We start from the raw sequence: 22,499 nt of genomic DNA on the forward strand, positions 1-22,499 counted from the left end.
ATTGATGGGTCCACATTTGAAGACCCACAATTGTATCAAAGTGTGGTCGGGAGTCTTCAGTATTTAGCCTTTACCCGTCCTGACTTATCTTATGCTGTGAATAAAGTCTGCCAGTACATGCATAGCCCTAGAATTTCCCACTGGCAGGCAGTAAAAAGAATACTGCGTTATCTTCAAAATACTCAACACCTAGGCTTATTCTTGTCTCACTCTTTTGTGAAAGTTTCTGCCTTCTCTGATGCTGATTGGGCCGGATGCCCCGATGATCGAAAGTCCACAGGAGGTTTTTGTGTGTATCTTGGTGCGAACCTGGTTTCCTGGGGTTCAAAAAAACAAGCAACCATTGCTCGCTCATCCACTGAGGCAGAATATAAATCTGTTGCCAACACGGCATGCGAGGTTATTTGGATTCAGTCCCTGTTAAAAGAACTTGGTATTTTTTTGTCTGATTCCCGTGTCTTGTGGTGTGATAATTTAGGTGCAACATATTTATCTGTGAATCCTGTACTTCATGTCCGTACTAAACATGTAGAGCTTGACTATCACTTTGTACGTGAGAGGGTTGCTGCAAAGACACTTCAGGTTTCATTTCTGTCCAGCAAAGATCAACTTGCTGACATCTTGACTAAACCACTCTCTACCAACAGATTTCTTCAACTACGATCAAGCCTCACACTTGCTAATGTGCCGCTTGAATCGCGGGAGGGTATTAAGGCCCTTGCCTCCTCTCAATCTGTTGAAGCATCAAACTCTGTTGCTCCTGCACTTCAGACCCATTCAGAGCAACACAGCAGCCCTTCAGACCAACACAGCCGCTCTACACGTGTGTAGCAAACCTACAATGACAGAGGAATAACAGATGTACTTTCTATAGGACAGCTGTAGTATATTGCACTGTTTGTAAATACTATATATACTCTACTGTAACAGAAGGAAATACAAGAGAGAGCTTTGAAAGAAAAAACTGTTTGTGTCCCAAGCATTCTATCGAACACTTCTCCTTCTATTCCTTTCTATGCTTAATAGAAATTTACAAGCATGTTTGAGCATTTTTGTTCATTCCAGCAAGCTGTATGTAGCATTTACGTACCTGTGAATATTCCGGGAAATTTTGGCATAATTCAAGGTCAGATAGCTGAAGAGAACCATTCTATATGAATTCGAGAAATAGGATTTTAAACACAAAATCCACTCTGCTATGAAGATACCCCTAAGCCTACCATGATTGTTCCTTTACACTAGATAATGCTGGTTCACAAGCATAGTCTTGTGCCTACTACACAAGCATACTTATATTTTAATTTTCATGAAATCCAAAATAAATCTTCTCTACAACATTTTTTGGGGAGGGGTTTGCCATTGTGAAGCAACTGAAAAGACAATTGAGGCCTCTGGCTGTATTGGCTTGGGTAAGTTGCAAGATCTAGTGGCAGCCCACGAAGTCAATAAACCATGCAATCTTGGGTTCGATGAGTTGTGATGATCTGCTAAAATGACACGGCAGACAGAAAGAGGAACAGTTAATCATTAAACCCCAAGATACAAAGATATAAACACAAAGCTGCCAATTTCATAATTCCTTAATATCTGGCTCGTCGATAATACAACAAACTCTCGAAAGCATCACATCCAATCAGGTACATGTTTTCTTCTCCAAAGAGCCACAACTATTCCACCAGGGAAGACAAAATTAAATGGTAATGCTTTCTAGTGAAGATGGGAAAAAAGTAATGAAAAACATCTGCTACAAATACAAAGTAAGCTGACAATTCCTAGCTATAATGCATCCTTATCAATGTCATTCCATTGGAGAAGGACCCTCTTCCAGTCTGGTATCGTCCTGTACACTCCCCAACGTGATAGCAGCCAGCATCAGCTTGCCTGCCTCAGGAAAATCCTTGTGCTGCATCAGTATTGCCTCAACAGAAGAACCCAGATCCCTAGAAAAAGAAGGCTCCACACTTTCTCGTCTCAACAGCATAACTTCGGCAAAACCTTCTCCAAAGGTTTCTGCATTGGGTCCATAACACCTGTTGGAAGCCTGGAAAAGCATAGTTTCCCTAAGATTCTGTATGGTTTCCTCGTCACTCCATCCTTGGGCAATAGATGCTTGGTACAGTTGACTCCAATCATCTTGATCGGCAGCATTCTTCCAACACTCCTCCATGAGATTTCTGTGGGTTTTCCGAAAGGAGGAGCTGGTCCATGCAAACAGATCAAAAGCACACAAGGAGAGCTTTGCGTTTTGACCTTTAAGACACAGCTTAATAAGATCTTCTGGACGTAGGAGCTGCCTTTCAACATGTTGCTTTTCTTCGTCAGTAGGAAGGTGTAGTATCATTTCTTCCTGCAAGAATAAAGGATCAGATGTTGGCCAACGTAGAATGGACACAAGGCCTAGAAAATATAAAGCAAATTTGCATTTAAGGAGTAGTATTAATTCATCCTGCAGGAATAAAGGATCAGATGTTGACTGCCTAGAATGGACAGAAAGTCTAGAAAATATAAAGCAAAGCAGTCCACAGTTTTTTACCTCCCTTCCCTCCCTCCCTGGGGGGAGGAGGTTTGTGTCCAATGACCACTAGTCTAGAAGAACCCCATTGTGTCAAGCCAATTGAAAAAGTATGGCCCTCAATAGCAGCCCGATCTTTCGGTTTATATTCATAAACCTCATGAAGGTAAAATTAGTTATAGGATATATAATAAAAAAAAAAAAACACTTAAAGACATTATTTATTAATTCTGAGACTTAAATAAGTAACCTCGCATTAAAAAAAGGGAACATAACTAGGAAGACCCTTCAACTAATGATGAAGCATGGCAACCAATTGGAATTCTTAATAGAAGCACACCTGCAATTTCAAAATTTTCCTATCAGCTTCAATGCGCTTCAACTTTGTCTCAGAATCAGCATCCTTACCTGTGGCTGAAGTTAATAGTATAATCAGAACAAAAATTCAAAACAAATTTTTTGAGTCTGTACAACTAAAAGGTCCCTAATATAGTATTGACATGCCGGTCAGTAAAACTAAAATACACTTTGACCAGCAAGACAGGAAAATTGTACCTGCCCTTGCAGCTATCTTTGAGAGATTCAAAAGGCGCTTTCTGTCCACCAATTTGGGTTCGAAATCAATACTGTCAAGGTCTGCCTGCTCTTCAGTGGCTGAAATAGAGTTTTGATCACAAGAAAGAGCTAATACATGAAGAATTTCAGAAGCTGAAGAAAATTGATTCAGGAACACTTCGTGAAGCCAAAGAAGCTCCTGGTGCTGTCTTAGAAAGATAGATAACTCCTCCGGGAACTCTTCCCCAAGCCTTAGAACCTTGGAAAATTGTCTCTTCTCATACAGTTCTTTAAAGACAAAGTAACTGAAGCCTCCATTAGGTCCCATGCTCTCATGCTGCATGGAAAATGATTTAAACACTTGATAAGAAACACCAGCATCAAATAAGACTAGAAAATCAAGGTGCAGAAGACATATGTAGCTACAAATTGATGACTATATATGTATTCATTAGATGATAGCAGATATATAAGCACGCAAAAGACACAATTGTAAAGAATGCTTCAGAGAAGCTGGACTCTAAATTTCAATTTCATGCCTCTTATTGAGTAAATATAAATAGTGAAAATCAGCAGCAAATTCTGCAATTTAGCACATGAAAAGGGCAAAGAAGCAACTATTGAAAAACCGCTTCCATACCATAAGATTTCTAAGTAGGGCTGTATCATTGAGGTCACAGCATATTCTCCACAAAGTTCTGTAGCATTCATGCTGTTTGGCAATGGATAGCAAGTGCAAAGAAAGCTTCCTGCGGATTTCTTCTTTTTGCTCTTCAAATCCTCTATTTAGATCCTGCAAACAAAACAGGTTTAAGGATGTGTACATAATCAGCAGCAGGACAATGATGCCATCTTTAACAAGGAAATGTATTAACCTGGTGCCTGCCATCCACAAAATTTTGAACTTGTTGATAAAGGGAGTCCAGGAGTGTATCCCTTCTACTCCAGAACTCATCTAATAGACCTTTGTGTTCTTCACCACGCTCAACCTTAGCTGTGACAGCACCAGCATATGCCTCAAGTAGAACCTCAGTGAGTACTTCTAGATGGGTATACAGATCTGATTTCGCTGACAACTCAACTCCAGATGTTTCATTCAACAGCTGATGCATGAAGGACGCAATGCTCCACATCCCACTGCGTACCACAGGTTGACAATACCATGGTGTCAAGCCTTCGGGTGGTGGGTACCACAAGTGATTCTCATTTCTGTACTGTATAGCCTCGCGAACTATAGTGGCACAAGCATTTGAGAGCTCACAAGCTCTTTGTATCTGAATCCAAAGTGGTTGCTCTATGCTTATTACATAATCAAGATGCCTGTCTAAGCAATAAAATACTTCTTCAAGATCGGAAACCTTACTATAGAACACCTCAGCATTATCTCTGTCCATGAGAAGAACTGTATTTCGGCGGGCTCTCTCACCAACTAATTGAATAAGATCCCAAAGAGCACCTGACATTTGGCGTTCTGCACTCGGATGGGAGGAGCCAACCCCAGTTGAACGTTTCTCTCCAATCACATGTTGTAGTTCTCTCAATTGAATCATCCCAGCAAGCTTTTCACCATGTTCCAAGATAATTTGCAAGGAATATCCTGAAAAAAAATGCAATTTAGGCAGATATACGTCACTTCTCTCTTTATTTCTTTACTAATTTCTTTTTTTTCCCCTTATCATAATCAGCAGCAAGAGTTGCACCCCCCAGATCAACCCCACTACTCAAAATGCCTTAAACTCAATGCCGGCGTAACTTTGAAAATACACCAGAACTCATAATAAGATACCTAAGCTACACACCAAGATCAATAAAATATCATCATTAAGCCTAAGCTTCCAAAACATATATAAACTGTCATATAAAATAGGTAATAGCACATACTCTGTCTAGAACACAGCTCCTCATGGCATTTGGATAATGCCAGAAACTGAAGAAATGCTTTATGCTTCTGCTGCTTATCCACGAGTTGGGTAGATACAACAGCCATGGCCAAAATCTCAGCACCTCTGGTTGTAGTCCAGTGTTTAGCTAAAGTGTCAACAATTGATTTGCTCATCCGTGCAAAAACACTTGTTTCTCCATCCCTTTCAAATGCCCCAGAGCTTTTTAGCTTTTCCAGTGAACCATCAACCTGTCCAGATGAAAGAAAATCATGGAAAAGATGACTAAGCAAAGTTTCTGACTCTTCATCTGGGCCAGTTCGACGTACAACCCCAGTAAAAGCCCCCGTTTGTCTTTCTCCAGCATCCCATGCTTCAGAACTAACCCTTCTAGGAGCAATATTGCCCACAAATGTAAGGTTCCGTGTCTCTTCTTGAGCAGATCTTTCATTTGAGCTCCCCTTACGTGACAAGCTTCGCTCAGGTGGTTCAACTCCACCAAGTACAACAGCCTTTTCAGGTATTGCCCATATTCCTGCTTTCTCGGTTAGTACAACCCATGGCCCTTCTTCCCCATCATCTGAAGAAGGAAGAACTGAAGCATCTAGAACTTTTCCTGCATCATAAGGCAGGTCAAACTGATAGAGGTGAGTCGAGTTTCGATAATAATGGGCGACCGTTGCTGTTCCGTCACCAGAAAGTATGATTGCCGATCCTGAAGGCTTGCCTCCTATCCGAAGTCTCATCGAGAACAAGAAATCTTCATCTTCTACTCTTGCTTTTGGAATTATTACTTGGATTGGAGCTTTTTTCTCCAGAATCCTTTCATGTGTAGGCTCCATACTCACCCCAGATTTATATTGCATTGTCAGAAGAGAATACTGTGTGTAGCTTGAACCACTGACCCGATCCTTACAGAAGGTAGCAACCAAAATGGTAATCACTTTTCCGTGATCATCCACCTGCAAATCAAGAGGCCATATTCGCTTCTGACCAGCCAGATCCTTCCTGATCCCCGCATCACCATCTGTACCAATAATTTCATGGGACCAGAGCTTTGACACGCGTATATCAAGTTTCATATCAACGCTAAAACACTGTATCTCACGATCAGTCAGCAGAAAAAACTCTCTATTTGAGCCCTCTATAGAAACATGTGAAAAACGCCAGATCAATGACCTAGGATACCCCTTGCTCCATAAAATTTGACCACTGTCACTCCCCTGGGATGGTAAAGTCAGTTTATCCTCGTATATTTTCTTACGGTGAATGCCAGTGGGACTGCAGTGAAACTGCCAAAGCTCACCATTCGAACAGCATGCAAGGGCAACACAGGCATGCTGAGAACCAGGTAATGCAGAAGCCATCAAAGAGTTCAGTGAACTCCATCCAGTTGAATTATTTCCACATCTAATACGTTGTCGCTGCTTGTTTGGGTTGGCCTTTCCATTTTCATGTGAAGAAGTCACCTCTAACTCCTCAGTAGATGCAAAACTGGTAACAGGAGCAGTTCTACCTTCAGAATATACTTCAGGCCAGTATATGATAGTTCGGGTGTTTTGGTTACACAAAACAATGCCAGCAGAATTGCAATGTTTTGCAACTTTCTTTGTTCTCCTCGATGTGCTTTCCCAATTGACAACACAAAGCAACCAACAGTTCCGGTCAGTACTGTTAATATCTCTGTTCTCTAATACATTCAAAGGGATTTCAAGAACAATGCATTTCATTGAAGCAGCAGGCGATAAGTAATTCCAAATGAAGAGTCTGTTTCCAATGATAATCCAAGCAAGGGATGTTCCCTTTTCCATTCCACCAGATATAAAAGCATCATCTGCCATAAAAGAATACAAGAGTTTAGAAACTGACTCTATCAAAGGATGCTTTTTTCCCCTCACTTTCCATCCTGATAAGAAAGAAATTTTTGATTTATCAAACCCCATGCTACCATTTACCTCCTGAGTCAATCCCCAGAAGCACATCTCTCAAAGGACTATAGCATTCTAAATAATCTTGGAATAGTTGAGTTTCATGGAGCCAGCTATACTAACCAGGAACATGCTTCTGCAGCAAACCGGCCTGTTCATCACGGACCACTTGCGGAAACTCTCCAACATATACGGGTTTAATTGGATCTGCCTCATCCCCTGTCTCACTTCTGTTCACTGGTGGAATTCTAGTTAAATAGCATCACAGGCATTAAAATTAGTCATCATATTGGCAAACAGAAATCTAAACAACACAACCCCCTAGACTCTCAAAATTCTACATCGCATACCAATCACTCAAGACACATTACAATCAGAATATCTAAACTAATGGATCCCTACACTATATTACAACACCCATTAACACTACTAACGTCCCCTCTTACTCAACTGAGAAGAAGAAGGCACCCTCCAATAGATAAACAAACATCCCCATCACTTACATTAAAAACCAAGTTCAGTTCCATATAAACCAAGTTCACCCATGATAACCATTAGCACAGTCAATCACCCAGGTTCAACTCGAAACCCATTGCAAACAAAAACTCCAATCAAAGGAACTAAAAATTTTGTTTTCTGCCCGTATACTTAAGCCACGCCAATTCAACAAAACCCACTGAGCTCCACACCAAAACCCAATATCCTCCCTCAAATTCTCGAACCCCCCCCCCCCAAGCCCGAAAACCCATTAGGTAGAACTCACCCTTGAAAACCGGCTTACAAGGGAAGGGTGCCTAGGGGTTTATAAACTACCAACCAATCTCATAGTCGATGTGGGATCGTAACAACCACCACGCTCCATAGCCAACGTCCACAGCGGTCCCGGCACTCACACGGGCTGGTTGTGCACTAGGTCTTTCCTAGCCCCAGACGAACACTGACATGCTGGCATCACCTCCCATGCCGCACGATTGCAACTGTGCTAACATGGACTGAATACGTGGGGTGACTTTGATACCATTTGTTATGAACTCATTAGGTAGAACTTACCCTTGAAAATCGGCTTACAAGGGAATGGTGCCTAAAGACTTATAAACCACCAACCAATCTCATACTTGGTCGATGTGAGATCATAACCCCCCCCCCAAAAAAAAAAAAAATGTATCTTTATTTCTTTCACAGACATTTCTAGAAAAACAGTGATTAATCAGAAACTGCTAAAACCCAACTTCTTTAAAACCATAAACTTACAATTAAAACGACAAAAATAACATCACAGTTCAAAATTAAAACACCAGCGTTATAAGTAAATCAAAGCACGAGTACGCTTCACCGGCGAGCGCACAGACATACATGACTACAATTACAAATGCATAAAAACATGCCCATAAAAAAACATAAATATAAGGTGCACCTGGCGAGGACGGACAAGCGAGGAGCCCAAGGAGCAGGCGTACCGGTGCTGGGTCGATCCGGGACCGAATTTTGAAGAAAGGATCGGCGGTTCTCTGAGAGAGGAGTGATGGGAGATTGAAGCACAGTGTGCCCCTGATTCCGCTCGTTTCGAGAGCTGACATTGGACCTCCTTATTCCAGGCGAGAACATTTTGGTCGCTCCCAGAGCTGAGAGGCGAGAGCAATTCGGGGTTTAGGGCTTTTGAACTTTTGAAAGTTGGAGTGAGAAAGAGTTCGGAGTTTGGGCGAGCGGTACGATGGGAACGATCAGCTGTGCTCGACTACAGGGTATTCTACCAGAGTACCACTGGTTTTTAAAATCCGAACAAAGATGATGCTATTGTACCATCCAGCTCTTGTTAGGTGCGATTGTTAGTTTATTCTTATTTTTTAAAATATTTTTAAAATATTTAAGAAAATACAAAAATTTACTAGCAGAAATTTTTTAAAATATTTAAAAAATAAATATAAAATATACTAGCCTCAAACTCAATGACAAATTAGCATTTTTCATTCAAAATGCATTTACATCACACACCATCCTCTCTGCATAATTTAATTTAAAAGATTAAATCTTTTTAATCAAATTATGCCGCTTGAATAGTGTGGTATAAAAGTTTAAATAACACTAAAATGTTGATTCATTTTAGATTTTTACTAACTTGTTTCAATTTCCCATTCTATTATGTAACAAATTTTGGATAAGTTTTTTTAGAAAATACAAATAAAGTTTTAGTAACTTGATAAATTCCCACTTATAGATAATTCTAATCATGTTCAAAATCATCTTTAGTTGCAAGTTTTTTTTTTTAATTTGCTAAATTTGGAAAATTATAAATTTGATTGTTCTTGGAATTACTTCCATTCATTATAGGATTATTTTATTTGGGGACTAAAAAATAGGATATAGAATTTGATACTTAAAAGAAGTATTCGATTTTGGATATTCAGGTATTTTCAGAATATCTCACTATTAATTATTATTTTATTATTAATTTTTACTTACTTTTCACTACTATTCAATATTATATTATTATTTTTTTCAAATATTCTCATAATACATCACTACTATTTATTATTTTATTATTACTTTTCACATATTTTTCATTACTATTCAATATTCTATCATTATTTTTTCAATATTATTCACAGAATATCTCAAAATATCTCACCATCCAAATGACCTTAATGACAGATAACTTTTCAAATTAAACCAATTGACACCAATAATTATTATTAGTATGAATTATTAACAAAATTGTGGCTCACAGGTGGAAACCATGGAATATAGGCTTAGGACTGGCCCGATTTCTGCTCAGAATTTCAGCCTAAGCCCATGCCAAAGGAAAAGAACCCTTCAGTCTCCATTGCTTTCTTCACGTCCGAACCATTTTTTGACCTTTTTCTTATTCTTATTTTGATAAAAAAGAACAACAGGGTACTTGTATGGTAGTTCACAAGGCTACAGATATGAGATACTGAGATAGGAGATTAATGAACTAACGTGTGGATGGCTTGGATTGACTTTGATTTGTATATTCTTATCATCAAATTTGTTGGGTGGAGATAGTAATATAATCTAGGAAGTTTTTCTCAAATGTGTTTTTCATCCACAGGCTGGCCAAAGTGGCTATTACTTTTTACTCATTCCCTACTATTCAATATTTTCTCACTACTTTCTCACTACTATGCCACCACCCCCACGAACATGCTTTTCTTTTCTGTTCTTGAGGGCCTTTAGAGTAAATGCAGCAACATAAACGCAGAAAGAAAATATGTGAAATGGATAGTTTAGCAAAGTCTATCTATAAAAAGCTTATTTTTCTCCTTCTTTAGTGTATTGTTACGCAAAGTAAAGCATTCATGCACAGACCCTTTAAAATGAGGGGTGTATTCATTTTGTAACATCAATTATATAACTGGTACAAGGACACTCCCTATCTCAACCCGTGAGATGGAAATTCTAAAAATTTATTTGTCATATCAGAGCTTTCATGGGTTGATACAGAGATTTCTTCCAATATTATATCCTTAACAGGCCTTTTACTGTGAATAGGAAAAGTAAGTATCAGTACTGTTTTATAGATGGGGACTACATTGATTACTCAAAACATGGCTTTCATCGTGTTCTTGTCCACAGATTTGGACAGAATCCAACTATTAAAAACAACAGAAATTAAACACATAAAACGGCTTGTATGTAAAACATAGCTCTCTAGAGGAGAACAAACAGGCGACCTTGCCCGATTCATGACACCAAAAAGTGTTTTTGGGGGGGAGGGGGAGTTGTTTTTTCCTACTTTCTGTTCTCTAACATTTAGAAAATTAAAAACCAAAAAAATTACATACATATTAGAGCTGATCTTGCATCACGGTTCCAGCTTCAAGGAAACAACTCGTGACTTTCTGTTGTGTTTTGCCACCTTGACAAAGAATACCGAGAGGCAAGATGGAGCCCACCATGGCCGGCGGACCTTTTGTTCCCCTTTCAGGCAAGCCACTGGAGATGTAGTACACTACTTTATTACATATAACTCATAACTAGATTACAGTCCAAGATAAAACATGGTCCTCAATCAGCACACATTTTTGTTCCTCTAGAAAACTACATTTCATTATCTACTAAGGGAATACTGCATCGGTAACAATGACAAATAAACTAACAATAGTTTTAAATAAAAAAATTATGCATCATTTGCAATTGAAGATGAAGTTGTTATGAGAGAAAAATGGCACTACTAAGAAAATCATGTTGTTCTGTCTTTAATTTTGGAAAAACTTATTACGTCGAGATTATTGTCAGAAAAAAAATTAAAAAATTGTGTGCACATATGGCTTAGGAATACTAGGGTAGTAACTACTAAGGTAACGAATGTGGTCCTCTAGAGAAGGTGAGACTGGTAAATGTGGCAAAGCACACGACCTGTGTCTTAGGAATACTCTTCCAAAACACCAAGACTACAGGTTTATAAATGAGGCATTATAAGGTGGTTGTGATAATAATAATAATAATAATGACAAGGTTGTTATGAAAAGCAAAAAGTACCAACCTAATTAGGTATCTCTCACAATAACACTTCTAAAATGTAGCAGGATTTATTAAATTCTCGCAAACCGGAGAAACTTCTTACTGACACCACCATGAAGGCCACAATTTTTTAGGGCAAGCATCTTGCCCCCAATGAAAATACACATAGAAATATGAAAATACAGAGAGAGAGAGAGAGAGAGAGAGAGAGAGAGAGACCTTTAATCCGCCTGAGCTCCTTGCACAGAGTGATGAAGTCTCCCCATTTCATGTGGCATCGTCTTATAAACCGTAGAATCTGCTCAGTAGTAAACATGGACATGCCTTCCAGGTATTCTCCGTTGACACCATTTTCTTTAAAAATCTGCCGGTAACTACCAAGATTTATCTCTTCCAACCACAAACCAACATCCTGGAAAGACAGAAAAGGATTTGTGCATGATACATGTCAGTTTGCCATATTTTTTTTATAAGTGAAAAAAATATGTCACTATGTTTTTTTTCTTTCTTTCTTTCTTTTTATCCATGAGAGTCACATATGAGTCACCATGTCTTCAGAATAGCAGTAAATAAGCTTATTTCCAAGTTCATTTCTGTCAGCAAATAATGTTCAGCTAAATTTCTTAGGATTTACACAGACAAGTAAATGAAACAAAAGTATATTTCTACTTATCTCATTATTTTATAAGGATTCACAAGGCTGCTGACTATATCCTATCATGAATTCTTTGTAAAGTCAATGCGGTGACTGCTACATATGTCACAAATAAGAGAGAGAACCATCACTAGCAACTTAGTTCAAAGCACTTCCCATTTGCAAGAAGAAACATATATTTTTAATCATCATGAGCAACTTCCTTTGAAATCTTTATCCCGTTACAGTACTTATATCTAGGTATTCTCTACCTGATTGAAAACACTAGAGACATGTTCATCTTATAGGGCACTTGCAGGAATTTTCAACACCCTCATGGTGATCCAAATCTTCCTTCCACTCCACTCTAGCAACGTTGTCTAACACTACTTCTTATGGTGATGAACTACCACCAATTGAAGGAACTTCTGTTATCTTTATCCCCATAATTATTTCCTCTTAGTCCCCTTTCAGTAGCCATACACATCTTCGTAGGAGATCCTAATTTCTATGAAGCTGAAGCTAATACCTAACCCATGTATCTTTCAATTTCCAAGCATGCATCCAAGACAATTTGAATCCATCCATTATGTGGTAGATACGTGCTATGGTAACAAAGAAACTAGGTAGTTATAGCATAAGAACGAAAGGAATGTATCAAGTATTATGTGAGAGCTCAGTAGCTTTTGAACGCTAAACCAATAATTGCAACACCTAAAAGCATTACCTTACAATTACAATTAGACAGCTTGAATGTATGATTAAAAAAAACTCCTTTCCAATGAACCGAGTAGGGTCCTCAGGTGTGTCATTTCCTATCAATCCAAGTTGTTGGAAAAGTAAACTTTGACAAGCATATTATGACAATGAAGTAATGTGTCCATGTACCCTACCAGTCCCAGTTGTTGGAAAAGCAAACTTTGACAAGCAGGATGACAATGAAATAAAGTGTCATGTGTCAATCCACAAGTTCAAAATAGGTATGCACAGATTGCTATAGGGTACCCTACGGGCCTTAACTAAATCCCATGCTTGTATGTAATTAGAGATTAATAAATGGCTAAACCATACTTCAGTTTTAACGTATAGGGAAAATTCTAAGTTTTCCTTAAAATAAAAAAGAAATCCAATTTCATTTGTGCAAGTCTTTATTGTAAGAAACATAATCCTTCTGTCCAGATCAATGACCAGTCCATCAAAAAGATTGATGACATGGCTCATTTCAGTCATCCATTTTTTCATGGATCACCACGTTTTTGGATGAATGGACTATACTGCTCAAAATTTATAAAGGCAAGAGCTATTAGAACATTATACAGTCTCGGGACTACAGTAGAACGTACTGTGTATTCAGGGACCAAAAACAGTGTTTATTCTTGTTAATTTAAGCAAAATCAATACAGCCTTCTTTCTGTTGTTAGACTCGTTGAATAATACTTTATGACATCAGGATCATCAACCAAAATTAAACTTCCCCGTTCATACTTGCTCCATTCCACATAACTATCAAAATGAACAACATTATACCGAAATTTCAACCAATACCCCAAATCCCAACCAAACTTAAACCAAAACATAAAATAAAATAAATCCAGAATTTTGACAATCAATTACTGCACACCAACGAGCAATCAAGCAAGAAGAATCAATTTACCAAGTACCAGCAATGCACAAGAATGTCAAACAAGCAATTCTACTGTATCCCCAGAGAAACCCATAAAAATTAAACAAGATCTACATGAAAGCAGAAGACCAAAATTATATTAGAACCAGAGAGAGAGAGAGAGAGTATACCTCAACAGTCCAAATGAAGAAATCCAGAGGCTCAGGTGGGTGTTCTTTGCTCATTTCCCGAATCAATCCCCCAAAAATACCTAAATCATTTGAAACAAAACAGAGACCTAAGACCTCAAATTCAATTGAATTTCAGCTCAGGACCAAAACAAGAAAAAAGGAAGCCTTTTCTTTAACATGGGCTCTGCTAAATTCCCTAGGAAACACAAGGAGAGAAAACAAAATTGGTAATAATCAAAACAGACATAGGAATGAGAGGTAGTCATAAGATCCCTATTACTCTGTTTCTCTTACTCTAGTCTCATTTTTCTAAAATGGGGGAATCAAACGAACACTGTAAAAGAGAAAGGTGAAAGTGATTACCTACCGTGAGAGAATGGTCAGCGTGTGGAAAATTTGAGGTATAAAGTTTCTACATTTGAGGGATGAAGCTTTCACTCACAGTGAGAGAGAGAGAGAGAGAGAGAGAGGGAGAGAGGTTTGGTTTCGGCCATCTCTGTGGGTCTCGAATATTAATGGGGATTGATGGATTGGATGGGTTATTGGGTCTCTCTCTTTTTAACTAATACAGTGAATCAGTAATCACTCACTTTTTAGCCTTTCTGCTCAGAATTATATGCATATGCTGATGCTCTGCCCTTACTTATCTTTCTCAAGGCTTATTGAATCAAATAAAATCAATGCTAAGGCTAAGCAATAATCTATGGGCTAAACCATGTAAGATCAGAAGTAAGAACTCCAGAGAATCTCAAGTTGCGTTTTTCTCTTGAAATCAAGATGTGAATATATATATATATATATATATATATATATTCTGCTTAAAAAGCCAATTAATGACAAAAACTAGATTAAATGTAAAAATCTCATATACGACATAAAAATAAACTTTTAAACAAGCTATGTTTTATGACGTGGGGGCAAAAGGTTGTCCTTTCGGCACCCATCCTACATTAAAAAGTGATTAATATATGCATCAGAAATCTAATGATTCTAAGGCCCAATTTACCAAACGAATTCAGAGACACACGTCCATCCTAAAGGATTGTAGGTTGGTCCCACGTGGGCCAACCATGTCTTCACTCTGAGCTTAACATCCAGAAGATTATGATTTTGACAAGTGGGCCCAACATGATTCTAAATCAAGACCGTCAATTCTTAGATGATGGAACAAATAGCATGCATTATGGATCGAGCTAGGTGAGGATATATATGCACCGATTGATGCCTAGCTTCCAATACATGTGCATGTGCAGCAAGTGTACACTATCGTTGCTTGCGTTGCATTATCATTGTCCAGGACCACTCATATATATATATATATATATATTCAATATGTATGATAGAATTGTTGACCTTAATTTCGTCATAGATGATGATAAATCAACTTGGTCCAACCAAACACCAAAGGGTTAATTAAGATTAATCAAGATGTTTAGGGAGATACGTTGGAAAAACTAAGGCTTCGTTTGGATCATCAATTACTTTCAACTCATCTCAACTCATCATTACAACTTTTTCAAATTCCAACATAAAATATAATAAATAATTCAACTTTTTCAAATCCCAAAATAATAATAATATTAAAAAATAAAATTCTAACAATATTTTATCATCTCAACTCAACTCAACTCAACTCACTTCAACATCCAAACTCAACCTAGTGTTCCTTGCCTCCCAAAAAATAGAGAAAAACTTGGTTTTTCTTTAGTTAAGTCTCGTTTCAATTCATAAATGAGTTGAATAAAATATTATTAAAATATTATTTTTTAATATTATTATTATTTAAAAATTTAAAAAAATTTATTATATTTTATGTAAAAATTTAATAAAATTATAATAATAAAATAAAATAAATTGACGTGAATTCTAAATCCAAACCGATGAGTTGAATGGATATATTCTTCGGCCTATTCCTGTTTTTGTCTTTTTTTCTTTTGTTTTATTCTTTGGTAATTCTCCAACTTTATACTACTTGATACTCGTACGTAGCAATGTCGTCTCTCTCGTAATAGGCAAAAGGTTTCTCAACATGTACTCCATTAATGCCCATCTGAATGGACCTACCTCCTATAGTACTGAGACCAGTCCGGAGTACTTACTACTTATCTCCACCAAAAGAGAAAAGAAAAAGTAACTACTCCAAGGGAATCTGTCTTGATCTAATATCCCTATTTGAGGGCTCGTCTCGCCTGTAACAGTAAATGGTTTGGAATTCCCTGCTCAATTAGTACGTAACAGTAGTTCATGATGCATGGTTGGACAAGTCACATGGAGTACTTAGGACACAAGTAGTAGTAGTTGGTCTTAGAGATAAACAACATTCTTCTAATTTGATAGGATAAGAAGAAGTAGTACTTGTTGGTGTCTCAGAGATAAACGGCAGCAGTCAAATGGACATGATCAACATCAATATTCATGAAGCCTTTTCCAGTGCAATTGTAGTTTAGTCATTAGTGCATGCATGGTATCGGTTAATGGTCTGAAACTTTATAAGTACCGCATGCCATGCATGCATGCCGAGTACGATGGGGTTCAAATGATATTGAGGAATAATTATATCATAAGGAGCACATGAAACACATGATGATATATATATATATATACTACTCATGTTAGCAAATTATCATACATAATATATATATATTAATTATCACTCTTTTTTAATACGTCTACCCGTTAATATTGGAATGAATTTGCTTAATAATTATCGGATTCCAATAATTTCTTACAAGGTTAAACAAAATCATAACATATATACATGTTTACACAAATATATAATGATTTACACCAACTTTAATTAGATTCTTGGATAATAATATATGGACAAATTAAGAAGTAGTCGACCAAATTATAAGGAGGAGCTGCATGTTGAACCCGGAAAATTAATCGTTTGGTAGATATAAGGTACGTAGGTCCAACGATTGATTAGCTATAGCTAGAAAGAAAAAAAGAAAAAAAGAAAAAAAATCTAAAACCTTCCACTACTGCAGTTAATTAACACGATCGACATGCATGCATCAAAAACTTGTTCTAATTAATACTCCACTAATTATTATATATTATAAAGTTGCTTGTTCGTTGTAACACGACTTGCACTAATTCAGTCTGATCACCCGTTTATCTGAGTTCATATATATATATATATATATATATATATATATATATATCTTCCTATATCTTAAAAATCTGTATAACGTGAACAGTTCTAAACAGTGAACAGTATCCAATGTCTTCTTCTTGGTTTCTTGTTCCTTTGCATGATATTTTTTTCCTTTCGGTTACAATTTTACTTCTTCTTTATTGAGTCTCAAACATCTGGTTTATTCTGGTGTGACAGCAAAAATATCTAGCTTGTTGATAAAAGGGATGGAGTGCAGAAACTTGTGGTTTTCCAGCATCTGCTTTCAGACTCAAGTGGAGGAAGAAAAAAAATTCTCCCGTGCTGTTTGAGGATTCTTCTTCTCGTCGTTGGTATGCAATAATCTTCTAATTTCACTTCTGTATCTTGTTTTTCTTTTTCTCTTTCTCGCATGTTTTTTTTTTCTACGGCTCAACAACAGAAATATATTTCTTATTCGTTTCCCTTCTTCCCCGTATGGTTTCTTCTTCATTTCAGATTTATTTTCATATGTTTGTTTTCTTTCTTCTTCATTTCTTTTTGGTTTGAATAGAGAGAGAGAGAGAGAGAGTTGCCGTGAGAAATGGGTTCGTGTGTGCGAATGCCAGTGTGCGACGAAGAGGGAAAAGAAGGTTCGTGGTGGCTAGGTCTGCTAGAGGTTGTCGCTGGTGTGAAGTGGTCGAGGTGCGGTAGCTTGGGTGGCCGTATACGGCTGCGCAACTAGATACAAATGGGTGAAACCTATTTTGGTTAGGTTTCTGCAGGGGAGAGAGAGGGCTGCGTGTGGGGGACATTGGTGGTGGCTAGGTTGGTCGTCGACGTGAGGGAGACTTGCCGGTAGTGGCGGTGAGGCTGGCCGGCACACGGCGGCGCTGGTCTAGGCTAAAGGAGAACAAGCCGTGGGGAAGAATCAAGCTAGATGAGAGAGAAAAAGTGAGAGAAAAAAATTTAATAAAATCACTATAAAATCACTAAAAAAAATAATATATGTTGCTATATTTTACAATTTCTCAACTGAAAAAATATCTAATACTTGTTATTAATAAATAATAGTAAATTCCTTTTTTTTTGGGGTAAAACTGAATAGAATAAAAAGTAAGAAAATATTATATAAAATCAAATTGGGAAAAATATCTTTAATTATATATATAGCTAATGTCACCATTCACCACGATTTTCTCTTGATTACATTTGTGTGAAGGATCTTGCCTGGACCTTGACATGAACAAATTATTATTAATTTTGATGACACTGACCCTTTAATTTTTTTTAAATTATTATTATTAATTTTTTTTTTAAATTTTGCTTTTGTTTGGCAAAATTATGACAATAACCTTGACAGCTCTCGAGTCATAAATATTATATAGTTGTATTAATTAATCTAATAATCTAAAGGCATGCATATTGAGTACAAGGCTGGCCTTCAACGATATAACTAATTAATTAATTAATTAACAAAGAAATAAAAATTAAAAAAGCTGAGATTTTGATTTGATGGAAGGTATTGATTAATTTGATCTGGGTGAGACATGCAATATGTTTAGCATAATTTTTATTGAAAGATAACATCATTAATGATCTAGATCAGGTGTAGACTAAGTGTAGTGGTGATAAGGTACGACGTACGACGTACGACATACGTGATCATGATGATCATTGATGATGAGTTACCTTGTTTCTTAAGCAAAATCTTTTTGGTCCAATCTCCAGCCAATATTATCCACTAATTCAAATTGATTAGAAATTAAAGTTTATTTATTTATTTATATGTGTATTATTAATTAACCGACACCATGTTATAGTCTTTAGCAAGATTATGATACGATAAGACTGTAGTACACCATGTCAAATACATGTAATACAACATGTAACTGTAGGTTGCAACTTGATTAAGCTATATTATTCTTATTTACCTGAATTTTTTTCTTATACACTAGATGTTTATATTTTTGAACAATTTATTTTATAGTTATACAGGACAAACGTGCCTCGCACGTAACTCTACCGCTAGTATGTATATATATATACACACACACACACGATCTACATTAATATTAGTCAATGTTATAATTTGAACTCGGATAAGAATTTCTTCCTATATATATAATTATGATACAATGTAGAATTTTCTTTTACTACCTTTTAGAGTTTTATTTTATTTATTTATTTATTTTTTTATCAGAGGAAGCATTTACCTTAAGTATTAAATCATAGATCGGATGCAATTGTTCCATTGACTTTTTCACGGTATTGTTCATCTGAAATCATCATCGTCGATGGTGAAGTGTACTACGTGGTAAGATCAAAGTAACATTGATCACATATTCCACAACCTAAATGTCGAGACTAAAGAGAAATTATACTTTGAGAGAGAGATTTTCATTCGTGTGCTATAAGTGTCTCATCCGAAGGGGGTGGGGCCCTCTAAGTGTAAACCCCAGTTTCCATAAAGGGTCAGGCATCAAGACTCGTGAACTGGCTTGATAGCCACTTTATAACCCCTAGCCAAGAGAAGAAGAAGAGATAATGGGCACCCCATTACTACATTTCCCACTCGCATATAGTGGGTAAGACTCTAGGTCTGCATATCTCAATATATTTTCAATCTTGTTCATGTTGACAAATAGGTTGTGAGATCATCGAGCACACATGTGAAACAAAAATGAAAGCATTATACCAAATTTCTCTCAGAGAAGACCAGCATAGCAACGTTCCTAAAAATGTCTTGTTATATCCTGACTTATTTGGTCACATCAAACTAAGCATCCCTAATCCTTCTCGGGTCCAGCCTCAAAGCAATACTCAATCTCCATAAAACATTATGTACCCAAAGCTATGTTTCAACTTCCAAGAAGCAACATAACTTGTCGGGAGTGAGTACAAACACAACATTGATGTGTTACCAAATAGCCTTTCCTTCGCCATCATGTCATTCGGTCTTAGTCCAATCATTTTTCTAGTAATGTCTCTTTATACCGGATCATTCATGGTCATAAACAATATGCCAAAGTAGCAGACATTACAACCTCAATCTCGTGACACAGTCAAAAATCTCCTAAGGGCATAAATAAATTAAGGTAATCAATAATGACCTACAAGATTCACACAGTGAGAAAGTAGAAATCCATTCACTCATCTTTTACTGTTGATCGTAAAAGCACACATAGTATGAAATACATGTTATGATGGAGTTCTCTTTTCAAAACGAGCATATGTCTAATCTCAATATACTGTACAAATCTTAGTCTAAGTGCTATCTAGCTCTATTGCTCCTTATCCAAAGTGCCAAAGAGAATCTTGCATCTAGCTAAACATAGGCTATATGGATTGTGGGTTATCCATGTACGATCTTAACAAATGATAAATACATCATCTTAGCCTAGCTAAGGCGACATATATATTTGTGTTAACCATCTCTATATGTTACAAAAGTATCAAGAGACACAATGTCTCATCTCCGTTCGCTACCTAAGTGCCAAATGTTATCACTCGTTTGAATGAGTCAATCTAAACCTATTGACAAACATTTTTTACCAAAATCCCAAAATTTTTTGTGAATGCATGTGCTCACTAAATTCTCACATTTGTGCCACATGATCATAGAACACATCACTATTATGTGCACCACGAGCAATACCATAAGAGAGAGAAATCACATGGTCAACTATAAAGAATTAAACCACAACTCTCAAGTGATGTTTTAAGATCATTTTTCTCCATGCGCAATTTCATGTGCAGTAACATGCAAAAATATATGCGCTTATCCAGAAACTCTATTTTTATAAATAAAAAACCTTTCCCCAACTATCAAGTTAGCGATTCGTCGCGAATTTCATTTAAGGTCAAACTCACGATATAAACCTTAGATTCTAGTCAACAAGTTCAGTTGTGACTTATAAAACTTTAAAAGATGACCACAAATATCACTAAGCAAACTTAATTTGCTACTTTAAAGTTTCAGATGAATCTCTTGTACTCAACAACATGTAAAATAACCAACATTTACTATTCATTAATGGTAAAGCGATTATGGCATTTGCCCTTAAGGACAATCACAACAATAAAGCCATTACTCTTAATGACTTGTCCAAATTGCATCACAAACTCACTTAGTCAAATAAGACATATTTACCTTCTAATGAAATCTTAACATCTAACTCCCATGAACAAACTATAATGGAAACCCCAAATAGTATAGGTAAAGACAAAATTTTTGGTCTTCACAATCTCACTAATTGTCAATGGATTTTTGTGATACCTTAACCTCCGCTTGGGATGTAATAGAGACTTAGAACGTTGAGACATGCAATACAAGATTACATGCACCCGTTCATGACAATTAATATGCAATGTATCCTATATATGTATCTAGCAGTATGCAATAATTGCAGTGAAATATGGGTGACTAAATAAAACTTATGCCAGAATAAACTAAAACATCCCAATATCATTCATAACCATCATAAGTTCAAATCATGAGGTAGCATAATCTTAGTACAATTATTCTTGATAAGAGGTCTCTATGGCTAAATCAACTACTTCATACGTTCTAATGCACGAAGGGTTAGAGCTATAAACATCAAAATGAGGTCCAATCTTTTGTTGAGATACAACTCCTCTTCAATCAATTGAATCCACTTTTCCATCTAGTCCGTCCTCGTTGGGTCTTAACACAACTTCTATCATTCCAAGTTGATAGTGGGTCCACAAGATGTGAGATTTACTTGAAATATTAATAAATTAGACAACCAACGTGCACAAAGATAAATTATGCATGATGAAAGATAAATATGAAATGCATGCGATACAAAAACATCAGTATGTCTCCCATCTAGATTCTTCAACGTTTTCAAAAAATTGAGATACATTTTCATATAGAGAACATTTTTCACTTCAACTGTCAAAAACATACATTTCATTGTAATGTTTCATTATTATTAGCAATTCATATTTAATCATAACATTAACATCATAACTTATAATATCTCATAGTTCCTCATATGAACTGTGAGTACCTGCTGGTGATCGTAGTACAACTCACGTTGAAACTACGTTGTCTTCAGACTTATTTTCAATGCATTTGTAACATAACATAACATCATCATAACATGTACACCCCTCAGGCTTAGATATCATAACATTTGACTTCGCTCTGGCGTTATTTTCAGTGAGATTGCTCATCACCATTACTTTTTTTTCTTTTGAATATAATCTTTGCATTTCATTGATAAGTCAAGTAATACAATTGTTGTCTCTATTCAAACATCCCACAATAAAATCTGGAACATCCTCTATCCACACTTTTTCTTCATCTATAACCAATGCATTTTTTGCTAAAGTATGAGCAACCATGTTTTTGTTTCTCTATGAGCAAATCATATTGTCAAGTTTATGCTGTTCTTGAAATAGAATCTAACATCTTCTACTAAAAAGCCATAACAAGTCAACAACTCTTCATCAATGCACACTGCCAAGATGACTTCCTTTGCATCCCCTTCAAATTTTGTTTTCTGAATGTTAAGATCACATCACAACTCCACAGCTTTCCTCAAAGTATAGCATTCTGCCGCAGTTGCTTCTTCTACATTTTCTTTTT

At 36.6% G+C, this 22,499-nt stretch overlaps 2 protein-coding genes across 3 annotated transcripts; both read right to left on the reverse strand.

The window, feature by feature from the left end:
• Window positions 1–1,548: 1,548 nt before the first annotated feature.
• LOC109006888 (nuclear pore complex protein NUP133) lies at window positions 1,549–8,595 on the reverse strand. The gene is made up of 8 exons (XM_035683125.1): window positions 8,290–8,595; window positions 6,999–7,123; window positions 4,949–6,781; window positions 3,943–4,664; window positions 3,708–3,860; window positions 3,068–3,404; window positions 2,853–2,926; window positions 1,549–2,347 (listed from the first exon to the last, which is right to left on the reverse strand). Exons 1-8 carry the CDS (start codon window positions 8,478–8,480, stop codon window positions 1,799–1,801), a joined length of 3,984 nt encoding a protein of 1,327 aa, XP_035539018.1. The 5' UTR covers window positions 8,481–8,595; the 3' UTR covers window positions 1,549–1,798.
• A 1,811-nt stretch (window positions 8,596–10,406) lies between these two features.
• On the reverse strand, window positions 10,407–14,425 carry LOC109006887. Of its 2 annotated transcripts, none has more exons than XM_018986307.2 (4): window positions 14,153–14,425; window positions 13,786–13,865; window positions 11,577–11,769; window positions 10,407–10,829 (listed from the first exon to the last, which is right to left on the reverse strand). In XM_018986307.2, the coding sequence occupies exons 2-4, from the start codon at window positions 13,837–13,839 to the stop codon at window positions 10,699–10,701; spliced, it is 378 nt and encodes a 125-aa protein (XP_018841852.1). In that variant the 5' UTR covers window positions 13,840–13,865; window positions 14,153–14,425; the 3' UTR covers window positions 10,407–10,698. The 2 variants fall into 2 exon arrangements, with proteins under 2 accessions (XP_018841852.1, XP_018841853.1); XM_018986308.2 differs by having other exon boundaries at window positions 14,149–14,379.
• Between the last annotated feature and the right edge of the window lie 8,074 nt (window positions 14,426–22,499).

The sequence above is a fragment of the Juglans regia genome, chromosome 1 (genome assembly GCF_001411555.2).
Source record: "Juglans regia cultivar Chandler chromosome 1, Walnut 2.0, whole genome shotgun sequence".
In the NCBI taxonomy this organism is placed as follows: Eukaryota; Viridiplantae; Streptophyta; class Magnoliopsida; order Fagales; family Juglandaceae; genus Juglans; species Juglans regia.